Raw genomic sequence first — 22,073 nt, 5'->3', positions numbered from 1 at the left:
AACTTCTGAGATGCATCAGTTGAACCAATTGCTACAGAAAAGGAATATCCCCAGATCTGGGGTGGATGCATTGAAAGCCTGGGAGCAGAGGAGTAAATGAGTTGAAATAGGTTTCCTTTGCACCCGAAGACATTAGGGTCCCACTCAAGAACTTGACACATGCTGGTTATAATCCACAGAACCGTACACCTAAACACAGGGAATTTGTCTTTAAATTAGGTCATGATTTCCTTGAAACAAAGTGAGGCAGTCAAAAAAGTTAATAGGATGAGCTAATAAAACCTCCAAGCAGTGTTGGTTGGAGACTTTGTTTTGAAGTGCTGTTGGCAAAAGATGAGACTGAAAGATGGTCCATGTTGACAGATGGCTCTCAGATTACCGCGGGGGCGGTTCTGGCTGGGGAACACTCTCCTTTTGTGATAGGACACCCAAAAGCCATTTTCAATGTAAACTTCGCGCAAGTTTTGGCAAGCAAAAACAGACGGCAGAGGCTCATTCAAATCTTCCCAGATATCGGTGTCAGGGTTATAATTTTGACTTTCACACAGAAATGGGCTTTCTATCTTTTAGGCTACGTTTACACAAGTTTATTCTAGAATATGGCTAACCAGACATTCCATACCATGAATTATCTGTATGCAAAGGAATAAGGCAGAAGGAAAAATTTCACAAGAACAAAACAACCAATTCTGTTGTAATAATATTTTGCTAATTTGAAGCCACAGAAGAGAGCCGCCCCTCTGGGTCATGAATCAAGCTGCAGTCTAGCCTTATTGCAAGATTTTCCACAGGTGGGCAATGGGCTGGCTGCTGAACAGGTTAGGTTGCTAGGCAGAAGCTTTGGAACTGGGGGAGACTTTTGAATATTAGTGACCTCCCTACCCTTCTATTATGCAGCTTTAGAGTTTGAGGTCAAGGGCATGGTGGAAGAGGAGCTTAGGAAATGCCATGCTGCACAAAATCCCAAGAGCTGACAGGAAACTTCCCAAAGAGCCAGGCTCAGACTCTGGTTCTCCTTCCCCATGCAAGAAGCTCCATGACAGCAGGTTACCCTACAGGCCTCCCTCACATTCTTGAGTAAGGTCCTTATCAGTCCCCAGTTCTATGGAGGCCAACTACTTACCACCAGGCCTGATACTCAGAGCAGGCATTACTATCCCAGTCACCTATGAATTGGGCCACCCAGCCAAAATAGAGGACATACAGTTAAATTTGAATTTCACATAACATAAAAAATTTAGTATGTCCCAAATATTACACAGAACATACTTACACTAAAAAATCATGTGTCATTTATCTGAAACTCAAAGTGAACTGTACATCTTGTATTTTTATTTGCTAAGTCGGGCAACCCTACCTACGAAGCAGGTAAATCTGCCCTCATATTGACCTGTACACAAGGGCACTGGGGGTCGGGCTGATGCTCTGGGTTTCTGTTGTAAAGGGGCAGACAGTAGGCAAGGGCCAAACTTTAGACCCTTCCCTCCAAACTGCCCCCTCCCTGCTAGCTCAGGCTTTAGCCCCAGGCTGCACTAGCCCCTGTCCCTATAATCAGCTCAAACAGCCTCAGAGCCCCCTGGGCTTCCTCACAGGTTTTGTCGTTGCCATTGGTAGTTCTTAGTATCCAGGCCTTTCACATGTTTCTAAAATTTCTCAGGATTGATCCCGAGGGAAGGAGACAAACCAAGTCCAGCCGGTTGGCCATCCTAGCAGGACCTTGAGCCATGAATTGCTTTTAAAGGACATTGTGTTTATTCACTCTATATGTGATTTATTAAAAGACACCAACATGGAAAGAAGGATGAAAGTAAATAAGTCAAAATAATCATAGTGATTGAGTCTAAAGAATGGGAATTTGGATAATTGCTATTTTCCTTTTTTGTACCTTTCTGCTATGTAAAGATAAACATCTTCATCGCCCCCCACACACATGCTTTTTAAATAAAGTAAAAAAATAAGTTATACTTTATTTAAAAGTAAAAAATACCCCTTTCATTCCATGCTGAATTCATACATGTTCTCTTCTGCTCCCTTGATCTTACTGTGCGTTCACACCAGCGTAATCACTAGCGCTTCCTATTCCGTGTTGGTTTCTGATACAGCAATTCCTGCTCTTTGTTTGTTTTCAGTCTTTTCTGGTCATTCTTGTGCATTCTGTTGCTGTCAAGTGTCCCTAGGCATCTCAGAGTTTTGTGATGAATGAGAACCCCTTCTCTTGTCATATTTTCTAATTACTAGAAGGCAGTGCCTGAGAATTATTGATTTCTGGACTCACTCATGTCACCACACTTTATCACCAGTTATAATGGTGAGGTTAAATGAGTAAGAGGCAGAACCAGTATCCAAGGACTGACCTCCCTCCTTTCATAAGCTGCCTCTCCCCCAGTGGCTCCCCAGTGGTCTCGCCCAGGACTCTGGCTCCATCAGCTCCCCCTCTAGCCATGGGGCGAGGTGCAGGAGAGGAGGGACTGACCTGGCCTTCTCCTACCACTCCAGCCCTTCCTGGCTTTGCCTGCCCTCTGGTGGAGGCGCTGCTACCCTGAGGTGCTGCCTGCAGACACCGGATGGGCCCCTCACCTAGTTGGGGCATCTGCCCGCATCTGCCAGGTGATGACATCAGCTGGTGATGTCCTCACACACTGAGGGCAAACACCAAGCAGCGCTGCCCTTGAGCTTGAGAATCCCAGCCTACACAGGAAGGAAGAGGAATGACTGCTTTTTCCCAAGCTGGCAAGCTTACTACTCTCTCCTCCCCCAGCTCTGGACTCGGTCCAAGCTTTATTTTCTCTTGCCTTTCCCTGAGAGCCCTTGCTAGTCTATGAAGCCTTATGTCCCCTACTCTGACTTCTCGTTCATTCTTCAGTGATGAAGGAGTGACGAGTGGAATGTGACTGTCTCTAGCTTGTGTTACCTTCGCCTCACAAAATGTCTTCCAAACCCTATATATGTCCTACGTGACTCAGCAACCCAGCAAGGCTACCCAACAATACAGTTTAAGATTAACTGTGGCATAACCAGCTTGTAGAGACAGCAAATAATTTAAAGAAACATAGGTACACTATTAAGTTCATGTTGGATTCAACTGAATCATGTGCCTACCCTTGAAAAAAAATCCCTCTTAGGGGCGCCTGGGTGGCTCAGTTGGTTAAGCGACTGCTTTCGGCTCGGGTCATGATCCTGGAGTCCCGGGATCGAGTCCTGCATCGGGCTCCCTGCTCAGCGGGGAGTCTGCTTCTCCCTCTGAACCTCCTCCCTCTCGTGCTCTCTATCTCTCATTCTCTCTCTCTCAAATAAATAAATAAAATCTTTAAAAAAAAATCCCTCTTAGCTGGCAGAGCCAGAACACACACACACACACACACACACACACACACACACACACACACACACCAGAAGGAGAGGACAATGTGTGAAAAGTATGAAGGTATGTGAGCCATGGCAGATCCACTTTGAAGAGACTAAGTGGATGTCAGTTCCTTCAAGGGGAAATTTTTAAAGATGTAGGAAAACCATAGTATAAAACTAAATCCTTAAATACTATGATGCCTAAACAACCTTATCAGGGTGCAGAATATAGGTGCTTATCTCACAGAAACATTAAATGCTCCAGAAAAGCAAACAAACAAACAAAACAAAACAAACATGAAAGAACTCTTTATTGCAGAATCACACCCTCTATATCATTCCAGAAAGAATCTGTAGAAGTCTCACCACTTCTCTGGAGAGAAGATTTCCCTGTGGACCATTAAAGTCCAGAGACCCTTGGATTCTGACTTGAATTCTTCTCGCTGAAATTTAAGTGTATCCGCTGGCGGCTCCAACAATAACCAAGAAACTAGCTGGTCTACCATAATGCCCTCCCCCACTCCCCAAACCTCCTATTCCCCAATTCCCTCATCATATTCATTAGTCTCTGGGCTCACTCCAAGTTGGCCAACTCTTGCTTAATAAACCAGCCCTCAGGGGAAGGGGGGAAGGAAAAACATTTTGACTCATTTCTTTAAAAGGAGTTAGCGTCTCTCATTGGCCCGATGGGAGCACATCCAGAATACCCACCAGAGGAAATCATGCAGAGGCCTCTGAGACACCTGCCTGTGGGGTCACACCCCTTTCAGCCCTTTTCCAGGAAGGGAGGTGACAGTAGCCGCCCAGCTGCTCAAATGTAACCTGCATCCCCCACACGGTGCTGGCCCTTTCAGAACTGCTTCATCCCAACTGATTCCAGAAAGATGCTTGGTTTTGCACCCTCGAAGCCCCTGCAAGGCTGCATATCCATCCATTGCCCTCTGAGTGCACACAAGGAAAGCCAGCTAATTCAAAGAGTCCTCTGCTGAGTGGCTTCCTCTAAGAGATGAATATTTTTTTTTTGTAATAGTGAGTCATTATTTTTTTTGTCATTTTTTTACTTTCTGTCTCTGGGCTTTTGACTGTTTATGCCTCTTAATACAGCGCATAGGTACCCCCTCTCCAGGTTACCTTGACTCAATCACTCCCAGCTTAATGGCTCTCAGTTTCCCGACATGATCATCATTGTCACTGTCCTCAGCATCAGTGTGTGCTTATGTGGTGCCCCCCTGGCAGCTGGGTGTCAGGTGGTCCAGCGTGACACCCATCACGAGGCAGGGACTCCTAGGCCACAGCTGGATGCCCCATGGGCCCGACCCTCCAGGGGATGGTGGAAAACACAGACCCACATCCAAAAGCCCCTCCGCATGGAAACTCCCCAGTAAATGATGCATCAGAGCTGTCTCAGTAATACACAGCTTTACAGACAAGGTGGGTGTGTGTTCAGCAGATAAATGCAATCCCATCTTGAGTATCCAGGGATGGATTCACTCTGTGATTTATCCGTGAGAAATGTTAAACCAAGCTAGAGACCCTGGCTTCGCACCACCCCCTCTCTCCCAGAGGGGCCCCAACCGTGCTTTCTTACTGGGGGCTGTGAAATGCAAATGTGGGCAACAGCACAAGGAACCAGGATTCCAGCTCGGCCCCCAGCCTCTCCTTGTATGCTCAGGCTGCGTCCTCATGTGTGAGCCAGAAACGTGGCCTCTGGAGCCCACAGGGAGAGTAAGGCTCCTCTGAAGCCCTCACGGTCCATCCTGTGATCGATCATGCCACGCACTGTCTGAACTGCAGATTTTCAGTTCTGTCCTAGGGCCTCTTATATGACTCTCACTGTGCCACATGTATCCATCTTCTCTTCCTCACAGCCCAGCAGGCCCGCGGCGGGGAGTCATGCCAATGCATACCCAGTGCCCTGGGGAACGTTGTGACATGGGCACGAGCACAGACCCTGTGCAAGGGGACAGGAGACCCCAGCCCTGGTTCCAGCTTTACTCTCAACTTCTTGTGGGACTCCAGGCCTTGCTCTCCTCATCCAGAAATAGGGAACCTCTTGAAGGCATATTTTCTGGAGCTGAAGTGAACGGCAAGGGCCAGGGGCCTAGACCCCAGATCATGGCCTGGCCTCGGAGGAGAAGGTGTCCCTGCCAGGCGTCCCAATGTTCCCTGTGCACATGCTATGCCTGTTCATATTCATACGGTGACACCCTATCATAGTGGTTCCTTTCCTTGAGGCAGTGGGGATGACAGCACCCCCTCCTCTGTCATGGCCCAGCACCTAGCACATGGTAGGTCCCGACAAATATTCGATGAAAGAATAAACGAATAAATGAACAGATGCATGTTGGATGAAGGCTCTGGTCAGCAGTGCCTCTCAGACGTGACCGGGAGTGAGAGATGACACTGGAAGGCAAGAAGGAGGGAAGGGCTTCCGTGATGTCCAAGCTTAGGAGACACTGAGGCGGTGCCGAGCCCTGCATGGCTTCCAGCTGTTACTTCCCAGCTGGTGACACACACCCCAGACCTCGACAGCACCCCCGAGCCCTGGAAGGAGCCAGTGGATGGTGTCAACAGCCTCCCTTGGTGCTCCAACCCCCCCAGCCTGTGCCCACCTGGCCATGCCACCTGGCCAGAGTTCCTAGGTATTGCATCCTCTGTTCACAGAGGCCCGGGAAGAGTCACAGGGGCATTCTGGTCGTCCCTCACTTTCCTCTCCCAGTGGTGACCCTGTTTGGTAGCTCCTCCTCAGTACTAGCCAGAGAGACTTGGTGAAGCACCCTGATCTGGGGAGCAAATGAAGACACTGAAATGGTCAGAGGCGGCGGGCCAAGGCTTTCTTGTCTAAATCCTTGCACCTGCTTTCTGTGGGGGCCCGCAGGGGGGCCCTTGAGACCTTGGCTTTGACCCACCCCCTCCCTCCCAGAGGGGCCCCAACTGTCCTTCTCACTGGGGGCTGTGAAATGCAAATGTGGGCAACAGCACAAGGAACCAGGATTCCAACTCGGCTACCAGACAGGTTCATCACCTTCAGACAGTTCTTGTCCTGGGTCCCCTCATCGCTAAGGCTCCTTTGGGCTCCGAAGGCCCGACTCTACTCCTTCATGTCACTTCTCTCCCCAGTGGGGGAGAGTGGCCACCATGTTGCCTCGAGACTGTTTGGTGAATGTTCTTAAGACACGCGTGTCCATGTGTTCATGCTTTGCACGCGCACATCCATTGGGTGTGTCTGAAGAACTTGATTGTGGAGGGAAGGGGCTGTTCCACCTTCACTTAAACACAAGCTTGAATGAAAGAGCACCCCATTTTGTTGCTAAAAGTGGCTGAAGGGGACTTGAGGGCTGCCTGCCCACGTGCGCAAGGCACGCACCTGCCCGTCAGGTCTGGGCCCCAGGGAAAGGCCTGGCTATGTCAGCTGTAGAAGGAAGCACATCAGGCGAGGTCTGGCCGTGAGCAAGGAGATGTCCCGAGTCGTGAATCTTGGTGGTCTCTTGAGAGTGACTGGCATATCTAGTGCCCTCCAGACAGCAGTTATTGCCACAGAATGCAGGGGGAAGGGGGCCGTGGGCTGGAGGGTCTGACCCCCTTGGAGGCAGGCCAGGTGGCGCCTTTTAGAGGTCCCAAACATGAAGGAAGCCGGCTGCCCTGGCACGAACCAATAGCCCAGGCGGGAAACGGGTTCTGGTTGTGATGTCTCTGGCAGCACCACAACAGAATTCCTTCTCTCCGCTCAGCCCCTGGGAGTTGTAAACTGGCAGAGCCATGTGTGACTGTCCCCCCAGACAGCCTTAGCTCCCCTCCTCTTTCAGCACATACTCCAGGGGGAAGGCATTGTGTCTGCTTAGTTCACTGCTGTAACTCCCGTGCCTAGAAGAGTGAACATCTGGCACCCAGTAGGTGCTAATAAATAGTTACTAACTAAAGGAGAGGTCCATCCCAGTGTATTGTGGGATTGGGGGCAGGTGGTTTGGGGCCTGCGTCCTCTGAGATTGTACTCAGGGACTTGGCTCTGTGCCTGAAAACAGTCTGCTCTAAGGAGTTACCTAATCCCCTCTGTCCGCATCCAGCCTGCCCTTCCTTCTCTGGCCTTGGCCTGGTTGGAAGCCAAAGCTTCTTGGTGGGCCCCCACCCCACCTTATCCCACCCCAACTCCCTCGGCCTTGGGAGGCATGCCTCCGTGCCTTCCTCTCTTCCTCCACTGATTTCCACAGACCTGACTGCCACCCCAGCCTGGTCTCCTTGAAATCTACCACCACCAAGGACCTCAGTGTCCTTCTGGGGATGGGAGAGCCTGCCCTGAGCAGGACAGGGAACAGCCTGAGGCAGCAGAGTGCATACTATGGCTCTTGATCCACCACTCCCCAAAACCTCAAGAAAATTCCTCTGGACAGACCCAGGAACACCGAGTTGTAGGAACTCAGGAGAAGTGGAGAACAGAGAAGAGTATGTAGCTCTTCTCTAAACTAGACAACCTAACTTGGGTGAACTTCTGCCACAGTTCCATATAGGGTGCTAGGAGGCAAGTCGGGGTGGGGGGAGAAAAACACCCTTAACCCTCTTGGGTAAGCTAGCTCCCAGACCACCAGGAAACCAGCAGGCTTGCAGGTCACTGTGTTTTTCCACAAAAACACAGTGACCTGCAAGCCTGCACAGGTGGTCTCAGGAAACAAGCAGAAAGCGGTCAGGACTGGCGTGCAGTTAATCTGAGAAGCCTCCTTGGGGGTGAGTTTTAAGCAGAATTATAAAGGAGGTGAACATCAAAACAGAAAGGAAAGAAGAAGGTATTAATAGTCTCAAGTTTTGAGGCTTTAAAGGGGACGGTGACACAGGCTGTCAGGGACGCTAAGGTGTCCCCAGCATTCATGTGGACATCGTTCACTGGGGAAAAGGTCACGATAAAGGTCAAAGGCCACAGAAGAGGGAGTGAAAGGAGAGAAGTGAAAGACTTCCCCATTTCCATCTATGTCACCGAAGTCAGTGAGACAGTCTAGATCCGGAAACAACAGTCCAGGTGGAAAAATGAGAGAGAGGAGGGAGGGAAAGAAGCGGGCAGCCCCAGACACGAGGCAGATGGAAATGCAATGAGAGGTAATGCCTGGGAATAGGCCTCCCTGGAGAGGGCATGGGAAAGAAAGGAAGGACCCAGGCAGGAAGGCAGACTGGGGTCAGCTCCCGCCAGGAAGGGTGAGGGGAGAAAGTGGAGGTGGCCCCCATTCCCATGGGCTACGGCACTCCCTAAGCCTCTCCACCGGTCTCTGTTCCATGGAAAGCTCTGAAGGGTTTACTCAGCACAGGTCAGGAAACAAATGTCTCTTCTCTGGGAGAAAGATTATCATGCGATGCATACAGAAAACAAAGACAATTATTCTTTCCGCCCCAGACGGATGCACCACCCGGCTCAGACCTGGGCGCCCCGGCAGCCTGGTGAGAGAACGCTGCTCCTCTCACCCTGTATCAACACAAGCTATGATTCATAGGTTCCCTGTGAAAACTGAGACTCTCGAACAATCTCTCAACGGAGGAGAGCTCCCCCCGCCCCTGCCCGCCTCAGCCACAAGGAGGAAATAGCTCCGCAAACAAGTGCCAAGCTGTCATTCCAGGCCGGTGAGCGTTGGCTAGCCCATCATTCCACGTGTGTCTCTGAAAGGACACCTGTGTGGGAAGACCATGGAATCTGGCTCTGCTTCTCCATAGCTGGGCACCACTGGTTTGCTAAATTTACCATTCAAGGACTCAGTTTCCGGAAACTGAATACATTTCCGTTCCTCTCTCGCTCTGCTAGCTTTTGAAACCACTGCAAGGAGCAAGCAGTCAGCAAGAGAAAAGAAAATCTAACAATTTCTCTGGCTGTCCCCAGGATAGAGGCAGGGGGATGAGATGCAGAAAAGGGGGAGACCAGGAACTCCTGAGTTCCTACAACTCGGTGTTCCTGGGTCTGTCCAGAGGAATTTTCTTGAGGTTTTGGGGAGTGGTGGATCAAGAGCCATAGTATGCAGGCTTCCTATCAGTGTCCACTGACAGGGATGTAGGGCTCAGTCCACAAGACTAACAGTGAAAACAAGACAAATGTCTTGGGCGCCCTCCACTCAGTGCAACCACTGAAGCTCTCCCGATGAAGACTGAAAGCCAGGGATCCCTGGCCTTCAGCCGGAGTGGCCAGTCTGGGAAGCTTTTGGAATAAGGCAGTCTCAGACAGAGCTGGGAGGCAGTTTATGGTACACCACCTTTGTATAAATTAACGAACTCCAATTCTGTCTTCCTACTAGGACCACAAGCCTTTTATTAAAGGAAAAGAACGTGTATGTTGCTTCTTTCAAAATCCCCACCAGCCTTGCCACGGGAAGGACACGCGGCGGGTTCTCCGCTCATGTGTTTGATGGCACCAGAGGGACAGGAGACTCGACAAATGTTTCCTCAGCAATCACGTGTCCTAGGCATTGCAACAGTTATTTTCCCACATGAATCCTCATCACAAACCCCACTTTACAGACACTCAAACTGAGGCTGCGGGAAGGTTCGCACCTGGTGCGGGGTCTCACGACTAGTAAGTCGTGGGGCTGGGACTCAAACACATCCTCCCACACTCACAACTTCCCTCCACAGCAGACACAGGGGCTGGTCCCGAGAGTCCCACAGCGGAGCAGACAGGATGTATGTGTGCGTATGCACGTGTGTGTGCACACACACTCCTGCTCCGGGAAATCAGGCGTGACCTACATGATAGAGAAGGAAGCTTATGAGGAAAACAAAGGGGCAATCAAAACTGGGTGGTGTCCTGAGAAAGATGAATGTGGAGCAGGAGTTTTAGGACCTGGAAGGACAGCGTGGGGCAGGGGACACAGCGGGCACTTGCTGAGAAAAGGCTCAGGAGCAGGAAGCACAGCTGGGGAAGAGGTAGGCCTGGGAAACAGGGAATCGCGGGCACTTGTTTTGACACACGATGTTTGCACAGGAGGGAGTGGGTCCCAGGCCTAAGAAAGTGGCTTAGAAACAAGGCAGTGTTTTTAGAGCCCATTAGGAGATGCATGATTAGGACATGACTGAAAGCAATTAGCGTGCTTCTCATTCGTCTGCTGATCAAGTTGCGACTGGAAAGGAGTTTCCACGTGGGGGAGGGATGCCAGGGAACCAACCAGTGGCCTTGACACTGTCTCAGAGGGGCGCTGAGCGTGAGCTCAGGGCTGGCGAATGCCTGGGGGATGCCATCAGAGGCCTCCCTCGGCTGCACTCCGCCCCTCCCGCAGGCCCATAAAAGCCAAGGCGGCCCCGGGCTCCCCAGGTGCCCCGTCTTCTCCATCCCCCAGCGCACACGCCCGTGTCAGGAGCTCTCCTTGCCAGCCTCGCTCAGCCACCATGTCCAGGCAGTCCAGCATCAGTTTCCAGACCGGCAGCCGCAGGAGCTTCAGCACGGCCTCAGCCACCACCCCAGCGGCCGGCCGCTCCCGCTTCAGCTCCGTCTCGGTGGCCCGCTCCGCAGGAGGCGGTGCGGGGCTGGGCAGGATGAGCAGCGCTGGGGCGGGCTTCGGGAGTCGCAGCCTCTACAACCTGGGGGGCACCAGACGGGTCTCCATCGGGGGGTGCGGCAGCAGCTTCCGAAGTGGCTTTGGTGGCAGGGCCAGCAGCGGGTTCGGGGTCAGCAGTGGATTTGGCTATGGGGGCACAGGCGGAGGAGGCTACGGGGCCTCAGGCTTCCCCATGTGCCCCCCTGGAGGCATCCAAGAGGTCACCATCAACCAGAGCCTCCTGACTCCCCTCAACCTGCAAATCGACCCCACCATCCAGCGGGTGCGGAAAGAGGAGCGGGAGCAGATCAAGACCCTCAACAACAAGTTTGCCTCGTTCATCGACAAGGTGAGCCGGGGGGCTGCATGTGCGCCGTTGGGGTCGGGTGGCAAGAACTCTTGGAGAGACGCCCCCCCCGCCCCGCGCATGGACAGGGAGCAGTAACGCAACGGCCTCCCTGTGGAAAAACGCATCCACTCAACAAGTACCTCGCAAGTGGTGCCAGATGGCCCACAGGACCTTGTGGAAATTTCCCTCATCCTCCCTGCGAGACACATGGTTGGTTCAGCCAACACAGAGGGAAGAATGAAGTTGTTCTCCACAGGAGGAGTTTCCACTGAGCAAACTAGCCTCACCCAGTGCAAGTGTTGTCAAGACACTCAATCCAAGAGTAGAGTCTCCCCCTAGAGACCTCCAAGCCCACCACACCAGTTCTAGGGAAGCCTCAGAGAATGGTGAGGTAGCTTCGAGGGCTTTCTCATTCTGATTTGGAGTTGTCAATTATATAGCTGACAGATGGTTATCAGGTGAAAGGTGGATTTTTCTTCTCTCCCTTATTAGTTGGAGTGTCTGGCTCTGCCCCCCAATATCTCAAGATTTCGTTCTCCCTCCCACCAGGTGAGGTTCCTGGAGCAGCAGAACAAGGTCTTAGAGACCAAGTGGGAGCTCCTTCAGGAGCAGGGCTCCAAAACGGTGAGGCAGAACCTGGAGCCCTTCTTCGACACCTATATCAATGACCTCCGCCGGCAGCTGGACAGCGTCACCACAGAGAGGGGCAGGCTGGACGCTGAGCTGAGGAACATGCAGGACGTCGTGGAAGATTTCAAAGTTAGGTAAGGGGAAGACGGGCTTCTGGTCACACACAGTCGTCCCAGGACTCCTTTTTGTAAGGACCAGCGAAGTGCAAAGCAGCAAATACCAGTGGCAGCAGGGAGGTTTGGAACTTGAAGTCATCATCCCATGATCGGGAAGACAGCATGGTGTAGGGTAACAAAGGGACTCTCATCTCATGCATCACTATTAACAAGAAGCCTAGTCTAACCTGTCCACATGACCGCAAAGGGATGTCTGCATCATCTAAAATAACATGGCTACTCTGGAAAGCATAAGACCATTTTACAGCCAGAATATTCTTTTACTTCGCTGGCACAGGCCCTATTATTGAGCTGGTACATTCCCAGTGTAAGCGAGGCAATCATCCTGGGGGAGGCAAAATCTGGCCATCATCCAGGCTGCAGTAGGTGAGGTATCCAACAAAAAGGGATAGTCCCCCCCCCCAAACCCATAGCTGCTTTACCCTTGGTTTCTGAGTTAGAGCCACTCTTACTTACTAAAAGTACGCAGATCATACACACAGCTGCTCTGAGGTTCAGTGAAAATACATCAAAATCTACCAGGAACCGTTTCCTTCCTGAACAAGCAAAATTGGCCCCACAGTTCCAGCAGCCACTTGAGGCAGCAACATTTGTGAAAGACTGCAATTGTGCATCTCTAATAAGATGGAGTCATAAGTGCATATTGCTATTCCCATAAGTTCCATGCTCACCTTCTAGTCTTACAAGAGGAAGAGGAAGAGGAAGAAGAAGAAGAAGAGAAAAAAAAAAACTTCTGGCAGAAGAAATGATTCCCCTTTTATAGAGGGAGAAATAGAGGTTAAGTGAATCACCCCAAGTTGCGCACAGGTCAGTGGAAGAGCTAGAAAGGATTTGGGGTGTCTTAACTCTTGCTACACCAGAAACGCTCCTCAGCCAGGGAAGAGTTCAGCTGCACACTTGCTCAACAGCACGCCCCCTCTCCTCTGTGCTTACAGGTATGAGGACGAAATTAACAAGCGCACCACTGCCGAGAATGAGTTTGTGGCCCTGAAGAAGGTGGGTGTAAATGTCTCTCAAAGGAGAAGATTCGAAACTGAATCTTGGAGTGTGCAGTGACTTGGCCCGTGGGACTCCCAAGAAATGGCACATAACCCTTGAGAGTATCTGGAGAGCTCAAATCTGCCAAAATCCTCCCTCTGTATTTATGGCCCCCTGACCCTGCTAGGGTTTCTGTTAGCTCAGGGGACTCAAGCCCCCAGTTCTCTGAAATCACCCACCCCAACCCCAAGCCCCAGACTCAGAGTTGGCTAAAATCTAACCTGGAAGGACCAGGGAGGAGTCAGTCTGCCCAGCTTCTTCTGGACTCACTGCTTGGGGCTGGGGTCTCAGAGGAGCACCCTGTGCTGTTGTTCTAGGATGTGGATTCGGCCTACATGAACAAGGTGGAACTGGAGGCCAAGGTCAACTCTCTGACTGATGAGATCAACTTCTTCCGGATGCTCTTTGAGGCCGTAAGAGCCTACAAATGTTTTTGTCCCTCCTAGGTCTGGAGCCTGGAAAGAAAAGGATGCTGCAGAGAATGTCATCTACATGGCGCCTCCAGCCAGCATCTTGCCCCAGAGGCTCAAAGTTGGGGCTTGGGTGGTCATGGGCACCTGGGAGAACTGCTTGAAATCTTGTCACACTAAACCCTACTCCTGCTCTGAGGCTGCCCCCCCCCCCCCACAGCATAGCAAGCAGGGAGTGCCAATTCTCGAATCCCAGGGCCTTGGGTAGCATTCCCAAGGAAACGAGACACACCTCTCCCTCTCCCCTTCCAGAAAAGCTCAGAAAAGGCAAGTTGCCCCTCAGCTCCTTGGTCAGGGTGCTCCTTGCCCTCTGAAGATGCCTCATTCTGGGCACTGCCACTGTGAAGGCAGAGACCTGGGTCTTTGAAGGGGAGAGAGAAGTAGAGAGTGACGAAGTCACACTGTACAGGGAGAAGCAGGGTCCCCAAACTCACTGTATCCTGAAGGACCCTTTTATGCTGGCATATGAATCAACATATGTCATAGTCAACTCAATATAATCTGGACCAGAGAACATTGACCCACTCTTCATACTCAGGGAAAACACACAGGTGGGGGTCTTGAGAAGCTATGCTGGGAGACACACCCCCATCGCACTGATCTGTGACCCAGGAACTTCTCAGGGCTCAACATGGGAGTCCCTAAATGGCTTCGAGTGCCCAGAGAAGGGTTGGAAGAGTCCCTGCTAGGGATGACCTAGACGGGTAGTCAGTCGTGTGATTTCAAGAACCTTTCTTTTTATGCCTTGGTGATGCTGAGTTTTCTGGTTCCACAGGAGCTGTCCCAGATGCAGAGCCATGTCAGTGACACGTCCGTGGTGTTGTCCATGGACAACAACCGGAGCCTGGACCTGGACAGCATCATCGCCGAGGTCAAGGCCCAGTACGAGGATATCGCCAACCGCAGCCGGGCCGAGGCCGAGTCCTGGTACCAGACCAAGGTGAGCTTGGAACCTCTATGATAGGTTCCAAGACCAGTGTTATCTGAAGCCCCGAATAATCATTTAACTCTTAGCCACAAGCATCAGGAATACATGAGCATTTCTGTCTCTTTCAACATGGCCAAAGTGTCTGGTGCTATGAAAAATCAACTTGAAATTAGTGTAGAAACCCAACCATACACACGAACATGTAGTCAAGCAATGTTGGGTGCTCAGGACAGCCCTCGTCCCCATATCACTTATGATCTGGTTGGGCCTGGGTGAGACTCCATAACAACCAAGGACTAGTCATACAGCTATTTCTAGATGGCTTATTTATTCAACACCTATGTGTTAAGCAGGGTTACAGAGTTGTAAATAAATAAACTGTTTATTTTTGGTCTGAGAGATCAGGAAATAAATGGAGGGGTCGTGGAAGGGAAAAGACCATGTTAATTAAAAGCTTCCAAGAAGAGTTGGGTCCTCCTTCCCTTGGGAAGCATCCAGGGACAATAGATTGCCAAGGATGGGGGAGGTATTTAAGGCTGAACAAGCAGTCCTGTGGGGACTGGAAGGCAGAAATGAGCACTTTGCCAAGCGAAAGACTCTATATCAAGAAGAGGGGGGTCGGGATGACCATGGAGAGCTACTGTCCAAAGTCACAGATGGCCAGAAGAAGGTTTGGCGTTGGAGGGTGTAGTAGACTGGATAGTCCAATCCATGAGATCAGCTCCCTGCCCAGTGCAGACCCCTCTCAGGGCCAGCTGCTCACCTACATGTGGCTTCCATCCTTCGCCCTGCTGTGTGCACTGCCTTGGTCCCTACCACTGCAACAGGGTAGGAAGGAAGAGGGTGTCAGGGGCCAGGGATGCACAATGCAGAGGCACGCCCCCTGCAGAGGCAGAGGCAGATGGTAAGTGGAGGTGAGATGTGCCTAAGTTGAAATTTACGGTGGTTGAAATTTATAGTGAACCATTCCTTTTGTAGGCAGGGCCTCTTGTTCCCTTAAACCATGTGTATCTAGAAACGGAGGAGCTGGGCCACTCAGCACTTTCAAAGCCAGCCAGATCTTTACTTGGTCAGGGGCTCTTCTTCCCTGGGAAAGGTGTGGGCAGGAGACAGGGGTGTTTGTTTCTCGTACAAGTACATCCTGGATATGCACCACTAGGCAGAGAGCTCCCTCAGATGGGGGATTTTGTTACAAAGTCTTCAGAACTGTGGCCCCTCCAGCCTGGCTCCATCTAACACCGATTCCCTGCACCTCTCCCCTGCTCCCCCAGTACTGACGTCTGGAGGGAAACCAAAATTCATGGTCACATGGGTCTGGATGTATGCCCCATGACCGGGATCCCCAAAGGACACTGACCAAGTCACCTTGTCACTCCTAGAGCTCACCATGCTCCTTCCTGCCCCAGGGTCTTCACACAGGCTGTCTCCCCTGCCTGGAATGTTCCCTCCCCAGCCTATCACTTTGGCCATTCCTTCCCATCCTTCAGCACGCAGCTCGAGCACCTCTATCTCTGGAAGGGCTCTCCTGACCCCCACCCCACAACTCCATATCTGGGTCAGATTCCTTTGTTACACTACCTGTTCATTTCCTAAGGGGCACTCATCCCAGTTTGGAACTATAAATTCAATAATATTTCATTAACATCTATCTCCCCCAATAAACTGTAAGCAGGGGTCTGATGATGCTCTCCGTGATACTCCCAGAGCCTAGCACGTGCCTGGCAAGTAGATGTGCCTAAGAAACACCACCCAAATGAATGAGTGAGGGAGTGTGTGAATGATCAGTGAATGGGTGGGCCAGGCTGTGCACACGCAGAGTACACAGCCCAGGTGTTTGATGAGGGGACTGACTCTGCTCTAATTCCATCAGTACGAGGAGCTGCAGGTCACAGCCGGCCGGCATGGGGATGATCTCCGAAACACCAAGCAAGAGATCTCTGAGATGAACCGGGTGATCCAGAGGCTGAGAGCCGAGATCGACAGCGTCAAGAAGCAGGTAGAGTTTTGGCAGGGCCGAGAGCTCCTTGCACGCTCATTTCTCCTGGGTCATTCCATCATGCTTCCAGGACTCCTGCCCAAGACACGCCACACCTCCAGGGGCTGTCAGTAAGGCTCGTGACTTCCTCCTTTTCTTATAGTGTTCCAGCCTGCAAACGGCCATTGCTGACGCAGAACAGCGTGGAGAGCTGGCCCTCAAGGATGCACGGGCCAAGCTAGTGGAACTGGAGGAGGCCCTGCAGAAGGCCAAGCAGGACATGGCCCGGCTGCTTTGCGAGTACCAGGAGCTCATGAACGTCAAGCTGGCCCTGGACGTGGAGATCGCCACCTACCGCAAGCTGCTGGAGGGCGAGGAGTGCAGGTGGGGACAGATGGGGCAGGGGGGACAGATGCAATTATCCATTGCAGCTAAGCAAGCATTCCTAAGGGCTCAGGTTGCTACAGCCCCCTCCTCTCCTGGAAAAGGGAGCAAAATGCAGATAGAATTGGGCTATGAGAGAAAAAAAAACAAAAACAGGTACAATTTCTTTCTGGGCCAGTAAATCATTATCAAATGCCCTTATTTGAAGTACAACTGCTTTTCGTACTCCATAGAAATCTAGGATCTGATCAGGTCCTAAGTAATCAAATTCTATCAGCAATTGGGTTATGTGGCAGGTCTGGATATATGGTACGAAAGGCTCTGGGCTGAGAATAAATTGTCCCAGGATTTGGGCAGACAGGCCTACCACTAACTAACTACGTAACCTCAGGAAAGCCAGTACCCTTTCTCTGGTCCTCAAATTCTTCAGTGATGGAATAAAGAGGCCAAATCATCTGATCTCCAAAGCTCAGTGGGAGCTTTGTGTTCTGCTGATTAGCAGCTGTGTGACCGAGGGCAAATTACTTTACCTTTCTGTTCCTCACCCGTGAAATGAGGATACATACCATGCTTTCTATCCCATATGTTATTAAGAGGGTTAAAATAAGGGAATACGCATGAAGTTCTTAGAACAATGCACGACACACAAGTGTTTGAAAAATGCCAGAGATCATTCAGTTTAGTGGCCAAAGATACGGGCTTTGGAGCCAAAGGAGTCTGGCTTCAAATCTTGCTTTGTGATCATGGGCAAGTTAATTAACCTCTCTGAGCTTCAGTTTCCCCATCTATCAAACCCACTTAACGGGGTCATGGAGAGAATTAAGTGGCATAATGTAGGTAACAGGTATGTACCTACAGGTATGTAGTCCTTTTTAATGTTCTAAGTCCGTGTTTATGAATGAAGGCCAGTTCTGTCCTTAGCATGCAAAAGCAAAATTACTCCTCTTGCTACAATAACAGGCTGATTATTGTTATTGTTATGTTTATGACTCAGACTCCTCTCCACACCTCTAATCACCCCAGCACTGCCCCATGCATGACAACAGTCCATTGTTGAGAGAGAAATCTTGTTCCTTAAGGAGCCCTCCCTTCCCAACCGACCTTAGTGTACGATTAGCTTTAATTTTCTCCAGGAGTCTACCCAGTTTGAACCAAAAAAAAAAGTATTTCTGAGATTACAGGTTTTCCTCCTAGGAACCTCAAACTCTGCATTATGTCATTCTTTAGATTATTTTTAATACTACTAGTATTTAAATAATTTCAACCTCCACTTACTGCTGCAATAAAAATAATAAAGGGTTTTTCAGTGCACTTAATTGCAAAAATGTGATTTCAAATGCCCATGAGCTGCTGGACATAATAGTAACGTTCCTTCTGCCCCCTCCCCCTGATCAGGCTGAGCGGAGAGGGCGTTTCTCCAGTTAACATCTGTGAGTATGACATCCTCTGTGTCAGTTGGTGTGCATGTGGTTGGGGCAGGGGAGTGGCATTGTGCGGGAGGCCGGAGGGCATGCATGACCTCACGGATAGGGTCCATTTTGAGGTTTGAGGTCTTGAATTCGTTAAAAGGAGAGCCATATTAGGAGTTTTGTTTGTTTGTTTGTTTGTTTTAGGAGAGAGTCTTTAGTGTCCCAATTCTTACCTCTTTGCAAGGGACAGAGCACCACAGAGGGGCTGAGAGGAGTTTGCTGTGACCCTTCTGCATGGGTCTAGAAGACCCACAGTTTCCACCCACCCCCCGGGGATCCCACACCTTTCCCTCTGGGATGCGAGTCTAGTTCAGACATGAGCATTCACTGCAGACAGGATTTATAAAACCCTGGTGTGCCCTCAGTCTTTGGAGGGAGCCTCCACGCTGGGCCCAAGGGCATGGCCAGGAAGGCCACCACTTCCTGAATGGTGTGGGGAGAAGCCCTGCCGCTCTGTTTTACTCTGCAGAGTATAACAGCAGAAGGTTACCCGGGTTTTTCAAGGCAGAGAGAGCACGTAAGGGCAGGTGGGTGTAGCTGCTCGGGAACAGGAGAGGCGTTAGCAAGCTGGCGCAGCCCCATGCCACTAAGGGCAGAAGTCACTCTCAGAGCTCACTGCTGGCATTGTGAGGCCGACAGGGATGACTTTTACAGCTTGCGTCCTACAAGTGAGTTTGGTTTTCTTGATGCGGGATTCACAAAACCAATGATTGTACTCACCGATGATTCTAGAAGGCAGAGCCCTCTGAACTACCCAGCTGTCCTCCTTCGCTGATATCCTTGTCTAGCGGCCCCCAAGACCCTCAAAGCTAGTTTTGGGGACAGCTGCCATAACCTCTGAAGTTCCCTTTCTCTTGAAAGCGCCTGAAAGTCCGTGTTTGTTATCTAGGGCTGCCACATCGCAGTACCACAAACTGGGGGGCTCCAAACCAGAGAAATGAACTGTCTCACACTTCTGGAGAGCTCTTAGTACTCCCTGCCCTGCATCCTGCCAATCTCTGGCTCTGTGATCACATGGCCCTTTCCCTATGTGTCTGTCTTCATGTGGATACCTTTCCTCTTCTTATAAGGACAAGAGTCCTATTGGGTAGGGCCCTCCCTAATGATTTTATCTTAACTGGATTCCATCTAAAAGATCCCATTGCCAAATAAGGTTGCATTCACAGGTATTAGAGGTGAAGACTTCAACATATTTTTTGGAGGACACAATTCATTCTGTAACAGTCCATTTTTATTTCAGTTTCCCTTCTGAAGAGCCCAGTGTAGGGTACTGGGTGTTGAAGGTGATGGGTGGTTATAAAAGTTAGGAAAAGAGCAGATGTGGAGGAGGAGAATGGGAGCAGAGTTGGCTGGCCAATAGGTCATCTGTCACTTGGTCTAGCAAGATTACTCCAGCCCCACTCTGGGATTCAGGGTGCAGAGGCTGGGGACACCGAGGGAAGTGCGTACGTGCCCCCACCACCCCCCCCCCCGAGAAGAAAGAGAGACACCAGAGCCAGGCCCACAGAGGGAGATGGGGACAGAGTGGCAGGGAGTGTGATGGGATCAAAGGGAAGGGCACGTGGACCAGAATCGCTTCCTGGAGGCCAGAAGTCTCCATTAAGTTCTAGAAGGAAAAGCGAGGCGCCCAGTGGCAGAGAGGAGGCAGGAAGCCATTCCAGACAGGCAGCGTGCCCAGCATTATGGCCCAGGGAAAACCAGGCTCTGAGCATAGGCTAGAGCTCTCACTGAGTAGGTGGGGAAGCTGGAAGGACGCAAACAGCTGCCTGACCAGACAACACATCCCCACCCCACGGACTTTGGGGCACAGGCCCTGACACTCCAGGTGCCCTGGGTTCTGACCCTGTGTCCTGTCTTCCGGCAGCTGTGGTCACCTCCACCGTTTCCAGTGGCTACGGCGGTGGCGGCAGCATTGGAGGCGGAAGCCTGGGTCTCGGCGGGGGCAGCGGCTACTCCTTCACCACCAGCACTGGGCACAGCCTGGGTGCGGGCCTGGGCGGCTCCAGCTTCAGCGCCAGTAGCAGCCGGGGCCTTGGGGGCAGTGGCTCCGGGGTCAAGTTTGTCTCCACCACATCCTCCAGCCGGAAGAGCTACAAGCATTAAGTGCAGCCAGCCCGCTCCCCCACCCCTGCCCCGAAGCCTGCCCGCTTGCTGACCTGGCCTGTCTACGCTTGCAGACAGGATACCTGGTCCTTCTTCTTCTCCCCTGGCCCACTTGTGCTGCCGGGAAGGAAGCCTGGCGTCCTGGCTAAACCCCATTCCCCAGCTTAAGCCAGCCTCCGCCCTCCTGACAGGCCCCAGAGTGCTCCCCCACCCTCTCTGTGCTGACGCCCGCCCTCTTTCAAGAGTCACATTGGGCTTATCTTGTGGAGACCCTCTCTTCAGCTCCTCCTTCTTCCTCCCCACCTTCCAGATGCAGAGATGGGAAGTGGGTGTTTTCCAGGCCGTCTCAATGCCAGGTTGGCAGGCCCCCTGTCTCACGGGGCTCATAAGCTGCCTGCGAGGAGTGCGGGCTCTCTCTCTTCCCTCCCTGGGAGGCGTCTATTAAATGCACGTGTAATGTGTTTGGTGTCCAGCCCTCTCTGTTTGGCATGGTGATGCAGCACAGAACGATCCGCCTCTCCGAGCCACAAAGAGTGCCCAGAGTACATCAGATCTTCCCTGCTTCCAGAATGAAGAATGCTGGGCTGGGGAGATGGGAGGGATGAAGAGGGGCAGACCGCCAGCCAGACTCCATCCTGGTGTTTCTGCCCACTTCCTCCTGTCTCTTGTTGGGATGCGTTCTTTGAGAAGCCCAAGCCCCTGGGCAGCTCTGTCCGTCCTCCCGACTCTGTATGTCATTCAGGGCGATACCATCCCCTCCCAAACCCTAACTGTTTTCTGAGGACACCGACGTAGGGTGGGCAGCCCAGCCCTCCTCCAGCAAAGGGGCTGATTGTTCCCTGACAGCTTCAAACTTGCAGACCTGAGCAGAGAAATAACAGGCCAGGAGAGGAGTTAAAAGTCAGCCCTGGGGGCAATGCTTTCACCAAGCAGAGCCACTGAGACCCATAATTGCAGGCGGCAGTGAGGCATCCAGGAAGCTCCCACATTCCTGAATTTACAGTCTCCCGAACCCCTCCCATAAGGTCTGAGCCTGGCATCACCCGGAGTGGGGACCGCCCATGTGGACTTTGAGGAAGTGAGCTCAGGGCTCAGGACCATGCTTGGAACTGGTGGGAGCCAGGAACCAGGAATCTGAACCACAACAAACCAGGGTGCTGTGCAGGAAGCTAGGTGGCAGGAGGGGAGAGGCCATGAACCGAGAGAAGATGAGTGTAAAACCAGGGGCTAAAGTCAGGAAGGGTTGGGAGGGATGGCAGGAAGGAGAGAAATGACACCGAGGGTAATCTTTAAATGTTCCTGGTCCCCAGGGACGAGAGGAGTAGGGAGGATAGGAATTTGGAAAGAAATCCTGAGTCTGCTGCCCTCAGACAAGCCACCCCTCCTCCAACCAGCGTCAGGTGCAAAGATCCTGTGGTCAGACCACTGCGCCCTAACATCAGCCCAGTACCCACTAGCCATGTGACCATGGCCAAGTCTCACAATGACTCTATGCCTCAATAGCTTCATGAGCAGAACAAGAAGAGTAATAGCTACCCCGTGGTGCTGCGTGAAGATTAAACGGGAAGACCGGTGTAAAGCAGCTATACCTATAGTAGCTGCTCAATAAACGTTGGCAACTCTTACTCTCATCCTCACCCTCACAAAGTTATTACGAGAATCGAACGACATAATCTTGCAGCTGACCTGCCACATGCTCTGGCACAG

The 22,073-nt window shown here is 51.5% G+C and overlaps 1 protein-coding gene across 1 annotated transcript; it reads left to right on the top strand.

The window, feature by feature from the left end:
* Positions 1-10,695: 10,695 nt before the first annotated feature.
* Positions 10,696-20,366, top strand: LOC114225775 (keratin, type II cytoskeletal 75). The gene is made up of 9 exons (XM_028125529.2): positions 10,696-11,193; positions 11,743-11,957; positions 12,935-12,995; positions 13,355-13,450; positions 14,283-14,447; positions 16,306-16,431; positions 16,574-16,794; positions 18,190-18,224; positions 20,128-20,366. Exons 1-9 carry the CDS (start codon positions 10,696-10,698, stop codon positions 20,364-20,366), a joined length of 1,656 nt encoding a protein of 551 aa, XP_027981330.2.
* The last annotated feature ends 1,707 nt before the right edge of the window (positions 20,367-22,073 follow it).

Source organism: Eumetopias jubatus, unplaced genomic scaffold (genome assembly GCF_037043125.1).
Source record: "Eumetopias jubatus isolate StellerSeaLion01/CBP00866 unplaced genomic scaffold, mEumJub1_p1.0 scaffold_8, whole genome shotgun sequence".
In the NCBI taxonomy this organism is placed as follows: domain Eukaryota; kingdom Metazoa; phylum Chordata; class Mammalia; order Carnivora; family Otariidae; genus Eumetopias; species Eumetopias jubatus.
Note: the sequence above shows the minus strand (reverse complement) of the source record. Positions and strands in the feature narration are given on the sequence as shown.